The sequence below is a fragment of the Pristis pectinata genome, chromosome 7 (genome assembly GCF_009764475.1).
Source record: "Pristis pectinata isolate sPriPec2 chromosome 7, sPriPec2.1.pri, whole genome shotgun sequence".
Classification (NCBI taxonomy): Eukaryota; Metazoa; Chordata; class Chondrichthyes; order Rhinopristiformes; family Pristidae; genus Pristis; species Pristis pectinata.
In genome coordinates, this window is record NC_067411.1 from 104,061,516 (window position 1) to 104,084,162 (window position 22,647).

General features: G+C 43.3%; 1 protein-coding gene across 3 annotated transcripts in view; it reads right to left on the reverse strand.

The window, feature by feature from the left end:
- The window catches only part of LOC127572666 (transmembrane protease serine 11B-like protein), a 77,780-nt gene that overhangs the window by 17,841 nt on the left and 37,292 nt on the right, over positions 1-22,647 (reverse strand). For 2 of the 3 annotated variants that reach the window (XM_052020160.1, XM_052020161.1), the window contains exons 7-10: positions 21,858-21,947; positions 8,283-8,360; positions 6,659-6,721; positions 2,895-3,057 (exon numbers count right to left, since the gene is read on the reverse strand). In XM_052020160.1, the coding sequence (XP_051876120.1) occupies positions 2,895-3,057; positions 6,659-6,721; positions 8,283-8,360; positions 21,858-21,947 (394 nt within the window). The remainder of the gene's footprint in view (positions 1-2,894; positions 3,058-6,658; positions 6,722-8,282; positions 8,361-21,857; positions 21,948-22,647) is intronic. The other variant, XM_052020162.1, reaches the window with a different exon arrangement.

The window sequence follows — 22,647 nt, forward strand, 5'->3', positions numbered from 1 at the left end:
TCCAAGGTCCCTCTGTACCTCAAAGATCGTAAGGTTCTTGCCATTTACTCTGTATGTCCTACCAGAATTTGACTTCCCAAAGTGCATTACCTCACACTTGTCTGGATTAAATTCCACCTGCCAGCGCTCTGCCCAATTTTCCAGATAATCTATGTCCTGCTGTATCCTTAGACAACCAATTTTCATGATTATATACAAACAGCAATGTCATTTACATATACAAACAACAAGATCCCAGCACTAATCCCTGTGGTACACCACTTGCTGCAGAGTTTCAGTCAGAAAAGCATCCACACACCACTATGCTCTGCCTCCAACCACCAAACTAACTTTGGATCCAGTATACCTGCACATTTCAGATCCCTTGCACCTTAACATTCTGGACAAGCCTACCGTGTGGGTCCTTGTCAAAAATCTTACTCAAATCCATGTAAACTATGTCTTTAGAACAAAGGGGTCAGATGGAGATATGTGAGGTATAGAAACAGTCATAGTGTCATAGAGCCATGTAGCATGGAAACAGGCTCTTTGCCCCAACTCATCCATGCTAAACAAGGTGTCTTCCTGAGCTAGTCCCATTTGCCCGCACTTGGCCCATATCCCTCTAAACCTTTCCTATCCACGTACCTGTCCAAGTGTCTTTTAAAGGTTAAACAGGATCTATTTCTCTTGGTGGGGAAGTCAGTAACCAAGGTGAAAGATCTAAGACCTCTGGTAGAAGGATTTGAGGGGAGTTGAGAAAAAAATTATATGCTTATTGATGCATGTGAGACGGGGTGGGGGTGGGGGGAGAGGCTCATTGCCTAAAATGGCGATGGAGGCAGAAGTCTGCAGCAATGGACAAGGAGCCCTAACCAGCAGGAATATTGGCACAATGGGCTGATTGGCCTCCTTTTGTGCGTAAATTCTGATGATTCTGTGAACTGTTATGTTCAAATTCATCGCATTTTAAAAAGGTGCGTTACAAAATTTAGGTTTACCAACAGTTGCATCTAGGTGGAGTCCACCTTTACTTCGTTGGCATTTTAAGTCTGTGACTGATATGAAGACAATTCAAGTCATAGAACAAACAACATGAAGCAGGCCTTTCAGCCCAACTCATCCATGCTGCAGACTGTGTTTGGCCCATACCCCTCTAAACCTTTCCTATCCATGTACCTTTCCAAGTATCTTTTAAATGTTGTTATTGTACCTGCCTCAACCACTTCCTCTGGCAGCTTGTTCCATACATACACCACTCTCTGCGTGAAGAAGTTGCCCCTCAGGTTCCTATTAAATCTCTCCCCTCTCACCTTAAACCTGTGCCCTCTAGTTGTTGATTCTCCAACGCTGGGAAAAAGACTGTACACATTCACCTTATCTATGCCCCTCATGATTTTATATACCTGTATAAGGCCACCTCAGTCTCCTAAGTCCCACCCTGCCCAACTTCTCCCTATAACTCTGTCCCTTGAGTACTGGCAATGTTCTTATAAATCTTCTCTGCACTCTTTCCAGTTTAATGATGTCTTTCCTAAAACAGAGTAACCAAAACTGTACACAATACTCCAGGTGTATATCACCAACATCTTATACTGCTGAGACAAACGATGTGTGATTTTAATATTAGCACATTGTACACTGATGTTAGCACACAGGCAGAGTTCATCAAAAGGTGAATGGGCTTTATTTGACTTAAGGTTATTGAGTTAAATGAGTGACAACAAATCAGCAGCAAGTTTTAAATCACACACAATTTTTCTCATCTACTTCAGTGGAAATAAAAATTGAGGGTTGTGAACTGGGGTGCTGATTTTCTATCACACACTTTACACATTTGCACAACACTGATATTGACCTAATTTTATGCGTAATGGAATTATAAAACATTAGATGCTCATATGTTCTTGGATTCACGTCAGATCAGTTGGAATGATCTGAATTTTGCATTTAGAAGGGTTTACTCAGATTACAGTGCAGCAGAGGAGACCATTTGGCCTATTATGTCTGTATTAGCTCTGAGAAAGAGTAGTTAATTACCCCATTCCACCATACCCACAAATTTTTCCATTTTCAAATATACGTTCAATTTCCTTTTTGAATTTCTGACATTGCCACATGAAGTTGCCTGTTGAGCCATACAGTGCTACACTGCATGTCACAGACTACTTGTGTAGTGCTGTTGATTTCAGACACTGCATAACATGTCCAGTGCATTGAAGCCTGGTGACATTTGAGTAGCTTGCTAGGGTATTAGTGTAATACTATGAGTAATTTGACAGCAGACCTGGCAAGACAAAAAGAATAACCTTGACAAGCCAATTCATTCCAATCATGCTTCAGAGTCATCTTCAGGCTACTAGTAAAATAAAGCCTCAGGTGAATAGAATCTTCCTGTGTCTAATGTCATGAGCAAAAGGAAAGACCTAAGGGCAGTGCCCATCGCACAAGCTCGGCACCATTGCGTAAAGCGACATGGCTCTTTTAGTTAATCCATCAAGAAATATTCTGTGGCCTCCCATCATGCATCCAATTATTTCCTGAACAATTATTCATTGTAACTGTGCCTGAGAGTAAATTTAATTTGCTGAGCATTCTTTCTGTAGCATTAGTTCTAACTTTTGGAACATCTGAGTCTAGCGAAACTCTGGAATTTGTTTCATGTCCATCCTGAGCCACATCAAGACCATGTTTGGAGCTCATACACTGTCTCTGCACAGTTTCACACAAACTTACTTTGCCTATATTTGATTTATGTTTCTGCCTAAGTCAGTCTCTAGGACTTAAATCTTGCCTTGCACTTAATTTTCCAAAGCCTTAGAGCTAAATAAGTAACCTTCAGTGAAAATCTCTGGTGTCCAAAGCACCATTAGCTTAAATAGACATGTAAGTGAGGGCATCAATAAGGTTATTACTTTTGAAAGCAGTGAGCAGCAGAGATGAGCCATCTGTCAGAGATGATGGAAGCACCGCACACATGAGATTGAACGTGGAGGCTAACTTGCCAGGGCCATTCACCATTCACCGAAGCTGTCCCACCAACAATCTTGCTGGATGTTGGAAACTGAGAGCCACAAGCTGCATAAAATAAAAAGCCTTAGTGTTAAGTATGTTAATTTCAAGACATAAATCAAATTGGCGCATTTGCTTTCTGAATTCACAGCTTGTATCTTTCTATGACTCAACAGGCAACAACTCTGGTGCAAGGTTAAAAGAGAAAATTGATCTCAAGACTATGGATACTTGGTCTGTATGGAATTAGTGATCTAATCCAGGATGACCTAGTTAGCTGAGTGACTGTTCTTTCTAAGCAGATGCTGGATGGGGACAGTGTTGGATTAACTCTGATGTCCTCCGTGCTGACATGCATTGCCTGTGCTCACACATAAATCACTGAGATATCAGCAGAAGCTGTTTCTCCACAAACCACACCTGACCAGGCCACATGGTATTCAGAATAGGAACCAAAATCCTGGTGTTGGCAGAAACAAGGTTATTCTCCTCCACAGGGAATTTTAGAAAAATTGAGTAAAAGCTGGCCTGTGTTTCTTAAACTACAGCACTGACCAAGAATATCTCCTTGTTTATAGAATGTGTAGGGATGTCCCAAAGTCATAAAAGTCACTATATAAGTATGTTTCTTAGTACTGATATACACGCGTGTGCACACACACACATGCACACGTGTACATGCAATATTACAGTAAGAGCTTTTACAGGAATATAAAAAGGAAGAGAGTAGTGAAAGTAAATTTTGGTGCCTTAGAGAATGAGACTGGAAAATTCATAATGGGAAATTGAGAAATGACAGAAATTCTAAATAATTATTTTGGATCAGTCTTCTTGGTAGAAGATGCTAGAAACATTCCAATAATAATAGAACAGAAGAACACAAGAAAATAGGAGCAGGAGTTGGCCACTGGGTCCCCCAACCCTGCTCACCATTCCTTATGAACATATGATCATGACTGATCTGTCCCAGGCCTCAACTCTAGTTCCCTATACCCTTCAATTCCTGATCTTTTAAAAATGTACTTACCTCCTCTTTAAGTACCTCCAGTGACTGAGCCTCCACATCCCTTTGGGACGCAAAATTCTAGAGATTCTACTTATCTCAATTTTAAATGACCTTCTTATGTAGTGACTATGTTCCCTCGTTTGAGACTCTCCAACTAGTGGAAATATATCAGAGTTTATCTTGCCATGTGTGTTAGGTTTTACCTTCTCATTCTCCAAAGATTACAAATCTAACTCTTTAAGCCATTCATGATAGGACAGCCCTCTCATCCCAGGGCCAAGGCAAGATGGATTGTGACAGTTGACTTCCCAAAGGAGGGAAATCTAAAACTAGAAGGCATAGGTTTAAGGTCAGAGGGGAAACTTTTAAAGGGGACCTGAAGGTAACCTTTTCACAGAGGGTGATGGGTATATGGAACGAGCTGCCAGAGGAACTGATAGAGGCGGGTACAATGAAAATGTTTAAAAGACGTTTGGACAGGTACATGGCTAGGAAAGCTTCAGAGAGATAATGGCCAAATGCAGGCAATGGGACAAACTCATGAAGGCACCTTGGCCGGCATGGACAAGCTGGGCCGAAAGGCCTGTTTCCATGATGTATAACTCTATGAGGCTGACCTAATGAATTTCCTCCACACTGCCTCTAATACTAGTATTTAATTTCTTAAATAAGGAGACCAAAATTGTCTCATTAGTCTGGGTGTGGTCCCAACAACACTTTGTACAATTGCAATCAATATTTTTCTGTTTCTAAACTCCAACCTTTGAGCAGTACAGGTGACCCCCATGGGGGGATGGGAGTGGGGTCACCTGTACTGCTCGAAGATGGTCTGCATCGCAATGTTTTGTAATGTGAAGCCGCGTCATCTGCGTATGCGTCAAAAACTGTTGGGAAAAAAATTGTGTAGATTTATTATTTTTCACACGAATTCCATGGGAGTGGATTGTATTCCTTATGTCAAATTTTTTATTATTGTTTTGTGAATTCTGCAAAGGCAAATTTCCATTACCCAAACGGCCGTAATGCAGGGGTCTTCTCTTGAGGTCAATGTGCCACCTGTCTTCCAACTATTGCTGCTCTTGCATTGCTAATATTTAGTGCATCGTGCCTGTCACACCCAGGTCCCACAGTACTCCACTCATTTGCTCTCTGTCCATTTAAGTAATAGTCTGCCTTTTGATTCCTTGCACTGAGGCGCCTGATGTCTTTCCAGTCTGAAAAATACCCATTTATTCTGATCCTTTGTCTTCTTTGTGATAGCCAGTCTTTATGTTAACAAGGAAATGAAGGGGCTCTGGAGAGGAAGGAAGTTAAAATGAGCTCTGTCATTGGAGAAGAGGTACGAGGTAAACTAAAGGGTTAAAGGCTGACAGGTTCTCCAGACCTGATGGCCTCCTTGCTAGGATCTTGTAGAACAAAGAGCAGTACAGCACAGGAATAGGCCTATGCTGAACAAATTAAACCAAGTCTTAAAGGAAAGTGATTGCAGAGACAGTGGAAACATTGGTTTTAATTGACAAAATTCCCTCAATTCTGGAGAGATTCCAAAAGATTGGGAAATTGAAACGTAATGGAAAGGAGGCAGACAGAAAGGAGGCAACTCTGGGCTAGTTAGCCTGACTTCTATCGATGGGAAAGTGCTGCAATTCATTATTGAGGTAATAACAGGACGTGTAGAAATTTCTATAACAATTAAGTTAGTTGAGTGAATGAAAAGCAAAAATCTGCAGATTCTGGAAATCTGAAATAAAAATAGAAAATACTGGAAATACGCAGCAGGTTAGGCAGCATCTGTGGAAAGGGGAGAGTTTCAGGTCTAGAACCCTGCATCAGAACTGGGAAAGAGAGAAAACAAAAGTAGCAGAGAGGGTGGGGCAGGGCAGGAAAGGACAAAGGGAACATCTCTGATGGGTGAGACCAGGTGACCTAAGGTAGCTGATAAGGGAGCAGCTAAAATCAGATTAAGCTTCTCTGTCTGTGTCACAGAGTCAAGCAGCAAGGCAACAGCCACCCTGCTCGCCACATCCTTGCTGGCCAATGGGCACCCATCCATAATAATCCCATCTCTCAGCATTTGGTCCACAACCTTCCATGCCTAGACAATTCAAGTGCTTGTCTAGACACTTCTTAAATGCTGTCAGCGACTCTGCTTCCATCATTCTCTCTGGCAGAACATTCCAGGTACTCACTACCCTCTGGGTGAAAGAGGTCCCCCTCAGATCCCCTTTAAATCTCTGTTATATAAGTTTTAATCAGGAATAGTGGGGGCTGGACTGCGCAGGCACCAGAGGTAACATTCCTGCTCTTCTTTTAAATAGTGGCATGGGATGTTATGGGAAAGCAGACTCAGCCTTAACTTAAGATCTCGTCAGAAATACCAGTGTATTGAGAGCACATATAATGGTGTAGCAATCAATTAACTAAGATTGTATTCGATGGATATTTTGTGAGACCTTACACATTCTAATTTCAAAAAAAAAGAAAAAAAAGACCAATGGGACCAACACAGACAAGGCCATGTTTTAGTTTTGTCATAACGAAGCATAAGTTTAACACTTCTGAACAGGAGGTTCCCTGCTCTACCCATTGCTTTAACAAAATACCTTCTGAATAACATCAGTGGAAATGTTCAAAATTATTAATGAAAGTGAGATTATTTACTTGGTGACGTGACATTATTTCTAGAAGTCACAATTGAGGTTGCCATTGTCGGTGCAGTAGAGCCTTAAAAAGAGAGATCCATTTTAGAAAATACAGAATTTCAGAGCTACATCGAAAATATAAAGTTCATCAAGAGCATAAAAAAAATCAACACTGCGTAACATTTGCCAGTATTGGCTGAGGTTCAGCTCCTTGTGTATTTTCTACAACTTTTGAACTTTGTGTACTAATCTCCAATATTTATCATTCTGTCAGATTATGATCTCAGCCAGGGTTTATTCTGTTATCAGAACTTGCCAGTTATGTGAATTCTGAACTATCTATGAGAGATACTTCAGAAGCACAATGTTCCACCTGGAAGGATGCAGTTTCAGTGAAGGATAACAATTTAACCCACATCGAATGATAGAACCTCACACTTAGAAGGAGGCCGTTCATCTCATTCAGACTCTGCCAGCACTCACTGGACCTAAAATTATGAAGCATATTTCCCTGTAATCTTCAGCTGATTATCCCCCAGTAACCTTACATTGATTGTATCACAGTGGTTTATTATTAAACGTGGTTGTAATTATTGGAACAGCCTGTCCTTGTCAACATTCCTTCCAAAAAGCAGGTTAAAACGCAACACCCACCTCCGCCACCGCCCCCCCCCCCCCCCCCCCCCCCGCCCGAACTTCATATGGTGACTTCAGGGCATTAATTTGAAAATGAGGGGAATAAAAGTTCTCACTTGGACTCTTATCTGCTTTAGGAATTATTTAGCTAATAAATATTAAAGTGTATTTATTTCTATGACTACAGTCAGCTTGTCACCTTCTTACCAATCTTAAAAAAAATGCTAAAATTAGGCTTGAGGCTATTAATAAGGGGAAGAACATTAAATAGTAAATAAAAAAAATCAAAAAATTGCATTTGCTGGAAATCCAAAATAAAACCCAAAGTCTACAACCTGAAGCTTTAACCCTGTTTCTCCACAGATGCTGCCTGACTTGCTGAGTGTTTCCAGCATTTTCTTTCTTTATTGTTTAATTATAAATGTTTTCTTTTAGAATGCACATTCAATGTGGCTACAAGTAGTGAGGGTATTTTCCCCTCCTCTGCCTCTCCATTTGCCAGCCATCCTCAACCCTACGTTTTAAGGCATCTCCAGGAACTGCTGTTGCAGGAGAAATTTCTCATTTAGGAAGGAGGGCTGGCATTGCTGAACAATTTTAGTGAGGAGGTTGGCTGGTGCTCTTAAAATTGTAAGTACAAGAAAACCAGGCAATTCTTAATCTTCCCCAATTTTTACATTTAAGTTTATCCTGAACCAACCTCCAAGTTTTGCCCAGGGGATCTCTGATTGGCCCAGCAGATCCAATGACCATGATGAAAGGACAATTGACTATCCAGGACCACATCTTTCATGGATAACTTGGTGTAGTCTACAGCAAGCATTCCTTCTGCCGAAAGTTCAACACAAATGCTCGTTGGACAGTATGTAACAAAACTGCACGTCATATGTTAGAAACATCAGGGACATGAGAATCCTTTATCATCCATCAACTTTGGGAGAGTTCAGACTTACGATAAAACTGCATGAAAGTTATTCAAAGTTGCAAACTCAGGAACCCTGCCTTACCTATTGAGGTCACAGTGGAGATAGTAACGTCAGCAGTGGTCATGTCAGGTGTGGCACTTGTGGTTAGCAGTGTAGAATCTGGAAATGAGGCAAATGGGGTGATGATGTCTTGGACCACATGCAAATCATGCAAGTCACCAAGGAGGACGTATTGGCGGCTTCAAAGCACATTATTGTGGGCTGAAGGGCCTGTACTGTGCTGTAATGTTCTAAGGTGGATAAGTCCCCAGGGCCTAACTGAGTGCATTCTCAGACCTTGTGGGAAGCTAGGAAATTAAGAAATCGTGGAGGCCCTTGCAGAAATATTTGCTTCATCTTTAGCCATAGGTGAAATTCTGGAAGACTGGAGGGTGGGCAGTGGTGTACTGTTACTTAACAAGGGTAGCAAAGACAAGCTAGAGAACTATAGGCAGGTGAGTCTGGGTAAGATACTGGAGGGGATCTGAGGGACAGGATCTACCAACATTTGGATAGACAAAGTCTGATTAGGGATAGTCAGCACGGCTTTGTGCGTGGGAAATTGTGTCTGACAAATCTCTTGAGTTTTAACCATAGAACAATACAGCACAATACAGGCCCTTCGGCCCACCATGTTGTGCCACCCTTCAGACCACGCATAAGACTATCTAACCCCTTCCTCCCACATATCCCTCTATCTTAAATTCCTCCATATGCTTATCTAACAATCTCTTCAACTTGACCAACATATCAGCCTCCACCACCACCCCAGGCAGTGCATTCCATGCACCAACCACTCTCTGGGTAAAAAACCTCCCTCTGACGTCTCCCTTGAACTTCCCACCCATTACTTTAAAGCCATATCCTCTTGTTTTGAGCATTGGTGCCCTGGGAAAGAGGCGCTGGCTGTCCACTCTATCTATTCCTCTTAATATTTTGTATACCTCTATCATGTCTCCCCTCATCCTCCTTCTCTCCAATGAGTAATTTAGTCTCTCCTCATAATCCATACTCTCTAATCCAAGCAGCATCCTGGTAAATCTCCTCTGCACCCTTTCCAACACCTCCACATCCTTCCTATAATGAGGCGACCAGAACTGGACACAGTACTCTAAGTGTGGCCGAACCAGAGTTTTGTAAAGCTGCATCATTACTTCATGGCTCTTAAACTACCCTATGTACCTGTGAGGCAATTTTCAGTGATCTGTGGATATGAAGCCCCAGATCCCTCTGCTCCTCAGAATCCTGCCATTTACCTTGTACTCTGCCTTGGAGTTTGTTCTTCCAAAGTGTACTACCTCACACTTCTCTGGATTGAACTCCATCTGCCACTTCTCAGCCCAGCTCTGCATCCTATCAGTATCCCTCTGTAAGCTTCGACAGCCCTCCACACTATCCACAACACCACCGATCTTTGTGTCATCTGCAAACTTGCTAACCCACTCTTCCACCCCCTCATCTAAGTCATTAATAAATATCACAAAAAGTAGAGGTCCCAGAACTGATCCCTGTGGGACACTACTAGTCACAGCCCTCCAATCCAAATGCACTCCCTCCACCACGACGCTCTGCTTTCTACAGGCAAGCCAATTCTGAATCCACGCTGCCAAGCCTCCCTGGATCCCTTGCCCTCTGACCTTCTGAAGAAGCCTATCAGGCGGAACCTTGTCAAACACCTTACTATAATCCATGTAAACCACATCCACTACAGTACCCTCATCAATCTTCCTGGTCACCTCCTCAAAGAACCCTATCAGGCTTGTGAGGCAAGATCTTACCTTCACAAAGCCATGCTGGCTGTCCCTAGTCAGTCCATGATTCTCTAAATGCTCATAGATCCTATCTCTTAGAATCCTTTCTAACAGCTTACCCACCACAGACGTAAGGCTCACTGGTCTGTAATTCCCTGGACTATCCCTACTACCTTTTTTGAATAAGGGGACAGCAGTTGCCACCCTCCAATCCTCCGGTACCATCCCTGTGGACAACAAGGACTCAAAGATCCTAACCAACGATTCAGCAATCTCCTCTCTCACCTCACGAAACAGCGTGGGGAATATTCTGTCAGGCCCCGGGGACTTATCCGTCCCAATATTTTCTAACAACTCCAACACACCCTCTCTCTTGATATCTACATACTCTAGAACATTACCCTTACCAACACTGTCCTCAGCATCATCAAGACCCCTCTCCTTGGTGAATACCGAAGAGAAGTATTCATTGAGAACCTCACCCACTTCGACAGCTTCCAGGCACATCCTCCCACCTTTGTCTTTAATCGGACATCCTTCTGCTCTTCACGTACGAGAAAAAAGCCTTGGGATTCTTCTTAACCCTACTTGCCAAAGCCTCTTCATGACCCCTTCTCGCTCTCCTCAGCCCTTTCTTAAGTTCCTTCCTTGCTACTGTATATTCCTCAAGAGCCCTGTCTGATCCTTGCTGCTTACACCTTATGTATGTTGCCGCCTTCTTCCTAACTAGTTGTTCCACCGCTCTCATCACCCATGGTTCCTTCACCCTGCCATTCCTTCTCTGCCTTACCAGGACAAATTTATCCCTAACATCCTGCAAAAGATCCCTGAACATCGACCACATCTCCATAGTACATTTCCCTTCAAAAATGTCATCCCAATTTACACTCCCAAGTTCTCGCCTTACAGCCTCATAATTCGCCTTACAGCCTCATAACATGACAATTCTAAAGGTTATGGAGCAATGGTCACTGTCCCCCAAATGCTCACCCACCGATAGATCTGTCACCTGTCCCGGTTCATTACCTAAAGCTAGATCTAATATGGCATATCCTCTAGTCGGCCTGTTAACATACTGTGTCAGGAATCCATCCTGGACACACTTAACAAACTCCGCCCCGTCTAAACCTTTGGCACTAAGTAGGCGCCAATCAATATTTGACAAGTTGAAGTCTCCCATTATAATAACCCTGTTATTTTCGCATCTTTCCAAAAACTGCCTCCCAATCTGCTCCTCAGTATCCCTACTGCTTCCGGAGGGGCCTATAGAGTACTCCCAGGAGGGTAACTGCTCCTTTCTTGTTCCTAACTTCCACCCATTCTGACTCTAGAGAGGATCCTTCTTCATTATCTACCCTTTCTGCAGCTGTAACAGTGTCCCTGACCAGTATTGTCACCCCTCCTCCTCTTCTGCCCCCCTCCCTATCCCTTTTAAAACACTGAAAACCAGGAATATTCAGCATCCATTCCTGCCCTGATGTCAGCCATGTCTCTGTGATAGCCACAATATCATAGTCCCATGTATTTACCCAAGCTCTCAGTTCATCTCCCTTATTCCTGATGCTTCTTGCATTTAAGTAAATGCACTTTAGCCCATCTGCCTTACTACTTCTGTAGCCTGTACTCTGCTTCTCCTTCCTCAAAGCCTCTCTACCTGTTAGATCTGACTTTTCCCCATTCCCTTCTTCCTCTGACCTACTCCTCTGGTTCCCTTCCCCCTCACAATCTAGTTTAAACTCTCCTGAACCACCCTAGCAAACCTGGCAGCAAGGATATTGGCCCCCCTCAGTTTCGGGTGTAACCTGTCCTCTCCGTACAGGTCTCACCTTCCCCAGAAGAGATCCCAATGATCCAAAAATCTAAAACCCTCCCTCCTGCACCAACTTCTCAGCCACGCATTTATCTGCCATCTCCTATTCCTACCTTCACTATCTCATGGCACTGGCAGCAATCCTGAGATTGCTGCCCTTGAGGTCCTGTTCTTCAGCCTTCTGCCTAGCTCACTAAACTCACTTTTCAGGACCTCATCCCTCTTCCCACCTATGTCGTTGGTACCAACATGAACCACGACTTCTGGCTGTTCTCCCTCCCGCTCTAGAATCCTGTGGACCCGATCAGTGACATCCCGGACCCTAGCACCTGGGAGGCACATGCCATCCGGGATTCATGCTCACTGCCACAGAACCTCCTATCTGTTTCCCTGACTGTCGAGTCCCCTATCACTACTGCCTTCCTCTTCCCCCTACCCTTCCGAGCAGCAGGACCGGTCCCAGTGCCATAGACCTGGCTACTGCTGCTAGGCCCCGGCAGGTCATCTCCCTCAACAGCTTCCAAAGCGGAAAACCTGTTATTGAGGGGAACAGCCTCCGGGGTCCTCTGCTCTATCTGCCTGTTTGTTTTTTTCCTTTTCCCTCCCCTGACAGCCACCTTTCTATCTACTTCCTGGACCCCAGAAGTACCTGTTCTAAGGGGGGTGACTGTCTCCTGATGTACAGTATCTACATAACTCTCTCCCTCCCTGATGCTGCTCAGTGTTTGAAGCTGCAACTCCAGCTCATCAAGTTTGAGCTGAAGTTCCTCCAGCCTCAAGCACTTACTGCAGATGGGGCCATCATGGACCTTGCTGCGGTCCACGGGCTCCCACATCAAGCAGCTGCAACACACCACCATGTCCTCCATCTGGACTAGTTCTCATTTTTCCCCCTAGTTTTTCCTACTTAAAAATTTATAAACAGATAACAGGTAAAACCTTACCTTTACCTACTTACGAGTGACTCACCTGCCTCGCCCCTTTATGCCTAAGCCCGTTGAGCCAAAGCCCAACCACTCTGCTCCCTCTCACTCCGCTGCCCTCTCCGACGCTGCCCACTGGATATGGCGGTTTGCTTTTTAAACTGCCCGCGCCTTACCTGCTGACGTCACGCACCTGCACAGTCCTGCCCCCACTATTCCTGATTAAAACTTATATGACAACATATAAAAAAGAACCTTATAAAAAACTAAACCTTATAATAAAAACTTTTTCGATGAGATTACCAAGAGAACAGATGAGAGTAGGGCAGTGGATGTTGTCAATACGGACTTTAGAAAGGCCTTTGACAAAGTCCTGCATGACAGGCTAATCTAAAGTTAGATCACATGAGATCCAGGGAAACGTAGCTAATTGGCTCGATGGTAGGAAGCAGATAGTGATAGTTGAAAGTTGCTTTTGGACCGGAGGCCTGTAACAAGTGTTGTGCCACAGTGGACAGTTCTGTGATATTGTCTGATTTCGTTGTGAATGTATAAGGCATGGTTACTAAGTTTGAGGATGATACCAAAATAGGTGGTATCATATACAGTCAAGAAGGTTATCAAAAATTACAAGGAGATCTGGATCAGTTAGGTAAGTGGGCCAAGGATTGGCAAGTGGCTTTCAATTCAGATAAGTGTGAAGTGTTGCATTTTGGGAAGACAAACCAGGGTAGGACTTGTACAATGAATGGTCGGGCCCTGGGGAGTGTTGTGGAACAGAGGGACCTAGTTCACTGAAAGTGGCATCACAGATAGACAGGGTGGTGAATAAGATGCTTGGCACGCTGTGTATAGGAGTTGGGATGTTATGTTGCAGTTCTACAGGACGTTGGTATGAACATACCTGGAGCATTGTCTACCGTTTTGGTCACCCTGTTATAGGAAAGACATTGTCAAGCTGGAGAGTGTGTTGAAGAGATTTACGAGGATGCTGCCTGGACGAGAGGGCCTGAATTACAGGGAGAAGTTGGGCAGGAGAGCACTTTACTCCTTGGAAGGTAAGAGAATGATAAGATTGTAGGTGATCTTATAGAGGGATCTATAATCTTATATGATCTTATAGACAGATCCATAGAATCCATCCGTGATAGCTTTCTTGAACAGCATGTCAGTGAACCTGCAAGGAAAAATGCTATCTTAGATATGGTCCTGTGCAATGAGACGGGTAAAATTAACGATCTTGTAGTTAGGGATCCTCTTGGAAAGAGTGATCATAGTATGATTGAATTTCTCATACAAACGGAGGGTGCAATAGTTTGATCTAAAACCAGTGTATTATGCCTAAACAAGGGAGACTACAATGGGATGAGGCAGGAGTTGGCTAGCATAGACTGGAAACACAGGCTATATGGTGGGACAGTTGAGGAACAGTGGAAGAGATTTTTCACGATGCTCAACAAAAGTATATTCCAGTTAAAAGCAAGGGCAGTAAGGGTGGGGAGAGCTATCCTTGGATAACTAAGGAAATAAAAGAAGGCATTAGGCTAAAAGCTCATGCATATAAAGTCGCTAAGAATAGTGGAAGACTGGAAGATTGGGAAAACCTTAAAAAAGCAACAAAGAACCACTAAGCAAGCAATAAGGAAAAGGAAGATAGATTATGAAAATAAACCAGCACAAAATATAAGGACAGATGGTAAAAGTTTTAATAATTATGTAAAGCAGAAAAGTGTGGCTAAAGTGAACGTGGGTCCTTTGGAAGATGAGAAGGGGGAATTAATATTAGGCAATGTGGAAATGGACGAGGCCTTGAATGACTATTTTGTGTTGGTCTTCACGGTGGAGGACACGTCTAACATGCCAAAGAGAAATGTTATGGATGTGATGGGAGATGAGGACCTCGATACAATTGCTAAAGGTAGACAAGTCCCCTGGCCCTGATGAGATGCATCCCCAGGCACTGAAAAAATGGCAGAGGTTATAGGAGATGCACTTATGATAATTTACCAAAATTCTCTGGAAGACAGCGAATGTCATGCCACTGTTTAAAAAAAGGATGTAGGTAAAAGGCAGGTAACTATAGGTCAGTTAGTTTAACGTCTATAGTTGGGAAAATGCTTAAAGCTATCATTAAGGAAGAAATAGTAAGACATCTGGATAGAAGTGGTTCCGTCAGGCAGACACAGCATGGATTCAGGAAGGGCAGGTCCTGTTTGACAAACTTCTTGGAGTTCTTTGAGGATATAATGAGTGTAGTGGATAGAGGGGAACATGTGGATGTTGTATACTTGGATTCCCAGAAGACATTTGATAAGGTGCCATATAAAGACTTATCCACAAAATAAGGATGCATGGAGTTGGTGGTAATGTAGTAGCATGGATAGAGGATTGGTTAATCAATAGAAGGCAGAGAGTTGGGATAAATGGGTGCTTCTCTGGTTGGCAATCAGTGGTGAGCGGGGTGCCGCAGGGGTTGATACTGAGCCCACAACTGTTCACGATAGGCATTAACAATTTGGAAGAGGGGACCGAGTGCAGTGTATCTAAGTTTGCTGATGATACTAAATTGAGTGGAAAAGCAAATTGTGCAGAGGATACAGAGTGTCTGCGGAGAGATATAGATAAGATGAGATATCTTTATTAGTCACATGTACATCGAAACACACAGTGAAATGCATCTTTTGTGTAGAATGTTCTGGGGGCAGCCCGCAAGTGTCGCCACGCTTCCAGTGCCAATATAGCATGCCCACAACTTCCTAACCGGTACGTCTTTGGAATGTGGGAGGAAACTGGAGCACCCGGAGGAAACCCACACAGTCACGGGGAGAATGTACAAGCTCCTTACGGAGAGCGGCTGGAATTGAACCCGGGTTGCTGGCACTGTAATAGTGTTACACTAACCGCTACACTACTGTGCATGCTATGCAAGCACAACATATTGTTCAGTATGTACAATATGTTACCGTACTGTGCAAGGGTCTGGCAGATGGAGTACAATGTTGATAAATGCAAGATCATCCACATTGGAAGGAAAAATAGAAGATAGAAAAAATGGTGAAAGATTGGAGCATGCTGCTGTGCAGAGGGACTTGGGAGTGCTTGTGCATGAATCGCAAAAGGTTGGTTTGCAGGTGCAACAGATTATCAAGAAGGCAAATAGAATGTTGTCTTTCATTGCTGGAGGGATTGAATTTAAGAGTAGGGAGGTTATGCTGCAACTGTACAGGGTACTGGTGAGGCCGCACCTGGAGTACTGCGTGCAGTTCTGGTCTCCTTACTTAGGGAAAGAAATACTGGCTTTGGAGGCAATGCAGAGGAAGTTCACCAAGTTGATTCCAGAGATGAGAGGGTTAGCCTATGAGGAGAGATTGAGTTGCCTGAGACTATACTCGCTGGAATTCAGAAGAATGAGAGGGCATCTTATAGAAACGTATAAGTTATGAAAGGGATAGATAAGATAGAGGCAGGAAGGTTGTTTCCACTGGTAGGTGAGACTAGAACTAGGGGACATAGCCTCAAGATTCGGGGGAATAGACTTAGGATGGAGATGAGGAGAAACTGCTTTTCCCAGAGAGGGGTAAATCTGTGGAATTGTCTGCCCAGGGAAGCAGTAGAGGCTACCCCATTAAATACATTTAAGACACAGATAGATTTTTGCACAGTCGGGGAATTAAGGATTATGGGGAAAAGGCAGGTAAGTGGATTTGAGTCCACGGCCAGATCAGCCATGATTGTAGTGAATGGTGGAGCAGGCTCGACAGGCCGGATGGCCAACTCCTGCTCCTATTTCTGATGTTCTTATGTATAGATAGGGTGAATGCACTGTCTTTTTCCCAGGGAAAGGGAACTAAAAAACTAGAGGGCATAGGTTTAAGGTGAGAGGTGAAAGACTTAAAAGGGACCTGGGGGAATCTTCTTCACACAAACGGTGGTGCGTATGTGGAATGAGCTGCCAGAGAAAGTCGTTGAGGCAGGTAATTGATAATTGGTTTATTATTGTCATGTACTGAGGTACAGTGAAAAACTTTATTTTCATGCCATACAGATCATTAAATCGCATCAGTCATTGAGGTAGTACAAGGGAAAAGCAATAATAGAATGCAGAATAAAGTGTTACTTTTACAGAGAAAGTGCAGTGTAGGCAAACAATTAGGTGCAAGGCCATAACTTGGTAGATTGTGAGGTCAAGAGTCCATCTTATTGTCCAAGAGGTCCATTCAATAGTCTTACAACAGCGGGATAGAAGCTGTCCTTGAGCCTGGTCATCCATGTTTTCAGGCTTTTGTATCTTCTGCCCAATGGGAGGGGGGAGAAGAGAGAATGTCCAGGAGGAGCCTTTATGTTGGCTAAAATCATAACAACCCTTAAAAGACATTTGGACAAGTACACGGATAGGAGGGGTTTAGAGGGATATGGGCTGAACGTAGGAAATTGGGACTAGATGGGTGGGCACCATGGACATGTGGGCTGAAGTGCCTGTCTCTGTGCTGTATTGCTCTACTCTATGATCAGCCGGAGGAGGTGACAAGATAAATTTGTTAAAAAGATGGTGGGGACCAGAGAAATATATTTTATGATTGGTACCGATTTGTTATATATTTGTGTCTAATTCCTATCCATGATATATAATGTAGATATTGGAACTGTGCAGAAATATATTAATTTCTGAAAAAATCAGAAATAGGAAGCTGATCCTAGAAAGGTGTGAGAATAACAGAGTTGTTGTGATGGGGGATTTTAATTTCCCTAACATCGATTGGCATCTCCAGACAGTGAAGGGTTTAGATGGGGTGGAGTTTGTTAAGTGTGTTCAGGAAGGATTCTTGACACAATATGTAGATAGGCCTACAAGAGGAGAGGCTGTGCTTGATTTGGTATTGGGAAATGAACCTGGTCAGGTTGTCAGATCTCTCAGTGGTGAACATTTTGGTGATAGTGATCATAATTCCATCTCCTTTACGTTAGCACTGGAGAGAGATAGGAACAGACTAGAGAGGCGTTTACTTGGAGTAAAGGGAATTATGAGGCTCTCAGGCAGGAAATTGGAAGATTAAATTGGGAACAGATGTTCTCAGGGAAAAGTACGGAAGAAATGTGGCAAATATTTAGGGGATATTTGTGTGGAGTTCTGCATAGGCATGTTCCAATGAGACAGGGGAGTCACGATAGGATACAGGAACCGTGGTGTACAAAGGCTATAATAAATCTAGTCAAAAGGAAAAGAAATGCTTACGAAAGGTACAGAGAGCTAGGTAATGTTAGAGATCTGGAAGAGTATAAGGCTAGTAGGAAGGAGTTTAAGAAGGAGATTAGGAGAGCCAGAAGGGGGCATGAGAAGGCCTTGGCGGGCAGGATTAAGGAAAACCCCAAGGCATTCTACAGGTATGTGAAGAGCAAGAGGATAAGATGCGAAAGAATAGGGCCTATCAAGTGCAGCAGTGGGAAAGTGTGTATGGATCCGGAAGAAATAGCGGAGGTACTTAATGAATACATCAGTATTCACTACGGAAAAAGATCTGGGGGATTGTAGTGGGGACTTGCAGTGGGCTGAAAAGCTTGAACATGTAGAAATTAGGAAAGAGGAGGTGCTGAAACTTTTGGAGAGTATCAGGTTGGATAAGTCGCCAGGACTGGATGAGACGTACCCCAGGCTGCTGTGGGAGACGAGGGAAGAGATTGTAGGGCCTCTGACGATGACCTTTGCATCGTCAATGGAGACGGGAGAGGTTCCTGTAGATTGGAGAGTTGCAGATGTTGTTCCCTTATTCAAGAAAGGGAGTAGGGATAGTCCAGGGAATTATAGACCGGCGAGTCTCACCTCAGTGGTTGGTAAGCTAATGGAGAAGATCCTGAGAGGCAGGATTTATGAACATTTGGAGAGGTATAATATGATTAGGAATAGTCAGCATGGCTTTGTTAAGGGCAGGTCCTGCCTTACGAGCCTGATTGAATTTTTTGAGGATGTGACTAAACACATTGATGAAGGGAGAGCAGTAGATGTAGTGTATGTGGATTTCAGCAAGGCATTTGATAAGGTACCCTGTGCAAGGTTTATGGAGAAGGTGAGGAGACATGGGATCCAAGGGGACATTGCAGTGTGGATCCAGAACTGGCTGGCCCACAGAAGGCAAAGAGCGGTTGTTGAAGGGTCGTATTCTGAGTGGAGGTTGGTGACCAGTGGTGTACCTCAGGGATCTGCACTGGGACCCTTGCTCTTTGTAATTTTTATAAATGACCTGGATGAGGAAGTGGAGGGGTGGGTTAGTAAGTTTGCGGATGACACAAAGGTCGGGGGTGTTGTGGATAGTTTGGAGGGCTGTCAGAGGTTACAGAGGGACATAAATAGGATGCAAAGTTGGGCTGAGAAGTGGCAGATGCAGTTCAACCCAGATAAGTGTGAAGTGGTTCACTTTGGTAGGTCAAATATGATGGCAGAATATAGTCTTAATGGTAGGACTCTTGGCAGTGTGGAGGATCAGCGGGATCTTGGGTTCCAAGTCCATAGGACGCTCAAAGCGGCTGCGCAGGTTGACTCTGTGGTTAAGAAGGCATATGGTGTATTGTCCTTCATCAATCGGGGAATTGAATTTAGGAGCCGAGAAGTATTGTTGCAGCTATATAGGACCCTGGTCAGATCCCACTTGGAGTACTGTGCTCAGTTCTCGTTGCCTCACTACAGGAAGGATGTGGAAGCCATAGAAAGGGTGCAGAGGAGATTTGCAAGGATGCTGCCTGGAATGCGGAGCATGCCTTATGAAAGCAGGTTGAGGGGAGACGGCCTTTTCTCCTTGGAGCGACGGAGGATGGGCGGAACCTGATAGAGGTATATAAGATGATGAGAGGTATCGATGGGGTAGACAGTCAGAGGCTTTTCCCCAGGGTTGAAATGGTGGCCACAAGAGGACATAGGTGTAAGATGCTGGGGAGTAGGTATAGAGGAGATGTCAGGGGTAAGTTTTTTACTCAGAGAGCGGTGAGTGCGTGGAATGGGCTGCCGGCAGCGGTGGTGGAGGCTGATACGATAGGGTCTTTTAAGAGACTTTTGGATAGGTACATGGAGCTGGGAAAAATAGAGGGCTATGGGTAAGCCTAGTAATTTCTAGGGTAGAGACATGTTCGGCACAGCTTTGTGGGCTGAAGGGCCTGAGTTGTGCTGTAGTTTTTTCTATGTTTCTAATTCCAAGCAAACTCATCACCAAACTCCATGACCTGGGACTCTACACCTCCATCTGTAATTGGATCCTTGACTTTCTGACCAACAGACTGCAATCAGTGAGGATGGGCAGCAACACCTCCAGCACGATTATTCTCAACACTGGTGCCCCACAAGGCTGCGTCCTCAGCCCTCTACTCTACTCCCTATATACTCATGACTGTGTGGCCAGGGTTGAGAGCTTCAAGTTCCTAGGAGTAAGCATCACCAATACCCTGTCCTGATCCAACCACATAAACACCACGGCCAAGAATGCTCACCAGTGCCTCTACTTCCTCAGGAGTCTAAAGAAATTTGGCATGTCCCCTTTGATGTCACAAAAACCAGCCTCCCCTCCATGGACTCTGTACCTCTCGCTGCCTTGGTGAAGCAGCAAGCATAATCAAAGACCCCACCCACCCGGGTCATTCTCTCTCCTCTCCCATCAGGCAGAAGATACAGGAGCCCAAGCACGCATACCACCAGGCTCAAGAACAGTTTCTATCCCACTGTGATAAGACTATTGAATGGTTCCCTTTATAAAATGAGTTGGACTCTTGACCTCATAATCTACCTTGTTATGACCTTGCACCTTACTGTCTACCTGCAATGCACTTCCCTGTAGCTGTGACATTTTACTCTGTACTCTGTTACTGTTTTTTACCTGTACTACCTCAATGCACTCTGTACTAACTCAATGTTTCTGCACTGTGTATTGAATTGATCTGTACAAACGGTATGCAAGACAAGTTTTTCACTCTACCTCGGTACAAGTGACAATAATAAACCAATATCAACATTTAAAATTGCAGAAGGTGAGTAACATTGTTATTACACTGGAAGAGTCATTGTTAAGAGTGAACATCATCCTGAAGAGTTGGTAATAAAGGCCTGAATGATCTCTCCTTGTATTCATGCAGTCACATAAAATACTAATTAGTTGTACTTCCACACCATGGTACAATGAAAGGTCAACTTTCCATTTTTGTGGCATGAAGTCTTATTCAATTGAACTGCAATTTGGGATTACCAGTTTAAACTTGATTTTTCAACTTCTTTCTTGGAAAATCAGGAACTGAGCCTCAGCTCAATTTTTGATTTTCCTGTGAAGGACAATTGAAAAGATTGTTCAAGTTTCACTATGGACACTTAACTGCAATCACTATCACCTCAAGAAGAGTTGCTCTATTTTCTGCATGAGGCATTGAATTGAGAACGCCCTATACTCACTCAAAAAGGAATTGGGTTACCTGCCCAATATTTAATCCTCAGCATACATCACTAAGGCAGATTATCTGGTCATTTGTATCTTTTGTGCTTGCAAGACCCAGTTATGCATAAAATGGTCACTGCTTTTTCTAAATTCCAACAGTGATCATGATTCAGAAGGTAGTAGGTAAAGCAAGTCTATTCTGTGTACAACCCTCGTATATGTGCTCTCATTCAAGATCTCAAAATCAGGACTGAGAAAGCTGATGCTAATATTTCAATCTTGGGTTGGAGGAGAATCAGTAGTGTAATGCTCACACTGGGAGCATTCTCCTGACTGAGACATTCCAGAACTTGGGCATAACGTCTTCAATGACACTCCAGTGGTAGTACTGAGGGGGTTTAATGGTATCGGAGGTACTGTCTTTTGGATGGCAGGCTGTATGGAATCTCCGTGAGGTTTTGCAGGCTGGTGTAAATGTTCCCTTTGCACTGTTTCGAAGAAAAGGAGGAAAACTCTTCCAGCTGTTCTTCCTGCTAATTATCTCTCAATGTCACAAAAAATTGGTTGTCAATATCTTCTTGTAGTTAGTGGGAAGTTACTTTGTGCAAACAGGATAACATTTTTTCTGTGTTAGAAGAATAATTACACTTATCAAAGTACTTTAAAGTTCCTTTTACTTTCCAGACTCTAGTCTTGTTGAAATATTGTACCTCAAAGTTCAATCTTACTTGGTGATTCCCCATTTGAGGTAAGTGTCGTGGGCATGTCTGTGGTTGTTGCAGCATCTGAATTTGGCACAGCTGAAACATTTTTGGAAACTGAACAAAGGAAACAAGAAACAGATATCAGAGATACAGGAAATTATATGAAGCTTCCACAGGCCTTCAAAAGCCCATTCATTGATCTACAATCCTCTCTCTTTTCTCCATTGCCCTGCACATTTTTCCCTTTCATTTATTCATCCAATTACCTGTTGAACGTTACTATTGAGTCTGCTTTCACCATCCTTCTAGACAGTGCAATCCAGATCAGAACAATCAACAAATCTGTTGGTCATGGATAAGAATGAATATTGTGGCTTTACAAGGAAACTTTGGTTATTTTCCCATCAATATTTTTTGTAGTTTCACCACACAAATGAAGAGAAACCCAATTTTCACAATTAGCAGATCAGTTCATGAATGTATTAACATAAAGCCTCCTCATCTATAATTTCATTATAAACAGCTCTAAGTAGAAAAATAATTTTAGTGTCTACTAACTTAAGGTAGTTAGTGGTTTCCCCAATGGGGTGCTTAAAAATCACTCATGCATTCGCAAACAAAATATACAACCACCTTGCTCTTGTGTGGCAATGTACCAAATTTAGAGAATCAGCATGTTTTAAAAAAAACCCTGAAAATTCAACAAATTATTTGAGGAGGTAATGTTATGAAATTTAGAAGCCGTATATTATTCTTAATAAATATTAGTAAATTGTCCAAATGACCAAAAACACAGGTAGATCTTCACAGAAAA